This window comes from Oryzias melastigma, unplaced genomic scaffold, assembly GCF_002922805.2.
Source record: "Oryzias melastigma strain HK-1 unplaced genomic scaffold, ASM292280v2 sc00981, whole genome shotgun sequence".
NCBI lineage: Eukaryota > Metazoa > Chordata > Actinopteri > Beloniformes > Adrianichthyidae > Oryzias > Oryzias melastigma.
The window spans coordinates 1-2,362 of record NW_023417566.1 but is presented as its reverse complement, the minus strand read 5'-3'; the positions used below and the strand labels follow the sequence as shown (position 1 = coordinate 2,362).

At 38.0% G+C, this 2,362-nt stretch overlaps 1 protein-coding gene across 1 annotated transcript; it reads right to left on the bottom strand.

Moving 5' to 3' along the window:
- Window positions 1-771: 771 nt before the first annotated feature.
- LOC112142169 (lactose-binding lectin l-2) lies at window positions 772-1,933 on the bottom strand. Its single transcript, XM_024265420.2, has one exon. The coding sequence runs from the start codon at window positions 1,882-1,884 to the stop codon at window positions 1,399-1,401; it is 486 nt and encodes a 161-aa protein (XP_024121188.1). The 5' UTR covers window positions 1,885-1,933; the 3' UTR covers window positions 772-1,398.
- Between the last annotated feature and the right edge of the window lie 429 nt (window positions 1,934-2,362).

Here is a 2,362-nt window from a genome sequence, read left to right as displayed (position 1 = left end):
AAACATGTTTTTATTCACATTCCCCCCAGAGGGACGCGCCCCACCATTTGAGAAACACTGCTCCATTCCGTCAGTCGGTCAATATGTGGTTTCTTCAGTCGTCTGTATCTGCTGTATGGTCATTGTTATCATTTTATTTATTTATTAATGATTGATTTTTTTTTATTCATTTTTTTAAACGTATTTATTTTATTCAATATTTTGTGTATTTTGTGTTTGAGAACATTGGAAAGTTTTTTTAGCGCTTTTCTTGTGGAAATCCTGATGTGGCCCAGCCTCACCCAGACTCTGCCTCCAGCAGCCCCCAGCTAAATTGAGTTGGAGACAAATGTCTTAAACTATCCCAAGAAAAACTCTATGTGCAGGTATCTGTTATAACACCATCAGAAGACCTCTAATAGAATAAAGTAGTGTTGTCTAATACTTCCAATAGACATCTCCACTAGATACATTATTAATTAATAGGCACCTCGTGTTGATGGCAGCTCTGATGCCATTCATGGCGACAACCTGGACTGCCAACAACAATGTGGGATGCAGTGTCTTTCCCAAGGACAATTTAGCACATGTGAAGGGATGGTGCATGGAAACAAATCCATCCATCCATCCATCCATTTTCTTGTCCGCTTCTTCCCTTTCGGGGTCGCGGGGGTGCCGGAGCCTAACCCGGCTACTGAAGGGCGAAGGCGGGGTACACCCTGGACAGGTCGCCAGTCTGTCGCAGGGAAACAAATCCTTCAAATTATTTTATATACACAAAAAGAGCTCAATGAAAAAAGGTTTATTGATAAAGAATCAAGCCTTACATGGTTGTATCCATCCTTTGCATTTATCCTACTGTAAGGACCGTTTGAGAAAAAAAATCTACATATATATTTTCCCACCAACTACACCATCTTTTAAATTTATAAGACAGAAGAAGAATTTAGCTCTTTTTCATCTGATCTTAAACATAAGACCTGGAGCTTTTATTTTGAATTTAAAAAGAAAATTACTTCTTTTAAATGTTGTAAATGGATTATTTCAAAAATCAGAATTAATGTGGGGATAAGTATCACCAAAGATCTCAACAAATTGAATAAATGATGTTGTTTTCCAAGAACAAAACAGTAAAGACATATTAGGTGTCATCTTAAAAAAATTATTGTCTTGACAACATTTGTGATTCCATAAAAATGTCAGTATATGTCATCATTTATAATGATAAAATCTTCAGTTCATTGAATAGAAAATCTATGACTATTGAGAGGTTGTTTCTTAGACATTGAACAGATGATTCATGAAAACACAAACAACTTGAACATTATTTTACACAATTTGTCTTTTCCAATAAAGACAGAAAACAGAGTAAATGATCAGTTTAGTTTTGAACAAGAGCCAAAAGGGACTCTTTTGACATTAGAGACACTTTTCGCGAGACTTACAAACAAAACCATATTTATATGTACAGGGAAGGTCATTCCATTTCTTTGTTGTCCCGTAGTTGGTGGTCGCACAGTGTTCTTTGCCTTTATAGTTGTCTGGCTGTCCTGAGTGCCAAGCCTGAAAGGTAATTTTGGACCCATCAGACCACAGCCACCCTCCTTCCTTCTCAGCATCACTGAGTCCAATCCAGGTATCTGCCTGAGCGGGGTCAAAGTTTCTGATCAGAGTCTTGATAAAAGCCTCCTCTTCATTACTCTGGACAGACACCAGGTTGGCACCTTGTGACACGCAGTGAAGTTCTGCATCTCCCCAGATCATTGGTGTAGCAACGTATTTGTAGCAGCGGTTCCCATAGCTGTACCAGAACGGGGGACAATTGCCACGAAGAAGCTTCAACTCCTGTCCATCTGAAGGATCCACAGCCATCAGAGCGAGACCAACCAAGATGAGGACCAACATGGTGAAGGTTGTCCAGTTATGATGAAGATCGGATAGGTCTTTCTGGAGTTTTCTTGCAGCTGGTTGTGTCTGGAAATCTGTCAGATTGAGACCAAATGCTTTCTTATATACAGTTCAAATGTTCTTCTGGCCAGACACGTGAACATTTTTATGACAGTAAACAGTCATGAAACTGATAGTGAGTAATTTATGACATTGTAAAATGTAGAAACATTTTTTTACCTTTATGAACTCTTCTACAGTACATGAACACGATGTTTCCGATCAGGACTTTAAAGTGTAAACATAGAGGTCATGCTCTTGTTTTCATTCTCTAGTCATCACTTCTTTTCTTATGTTTATTTACAGTTTCCTTTTTATACATTTGTTTTGTTTGTCTTCTAAAAATGAAATGAAGGTCACATACTCAGTGTGGGAACTTTCTTCTTGGAACCATTAATTGTGCATGAGTGAGTGTGATGTCACAAAAAAAAAAAAA

Excerpts from the sequence above, each read along its gene's own strand:
- LOC112142169 (XM_024265420.2), bottom strand. The coding sequence starts at position 1,884 with ATGTTGGTCCTCATCTTGGTTGGTCTCGCTCTGATGGCTGTGGATCCT.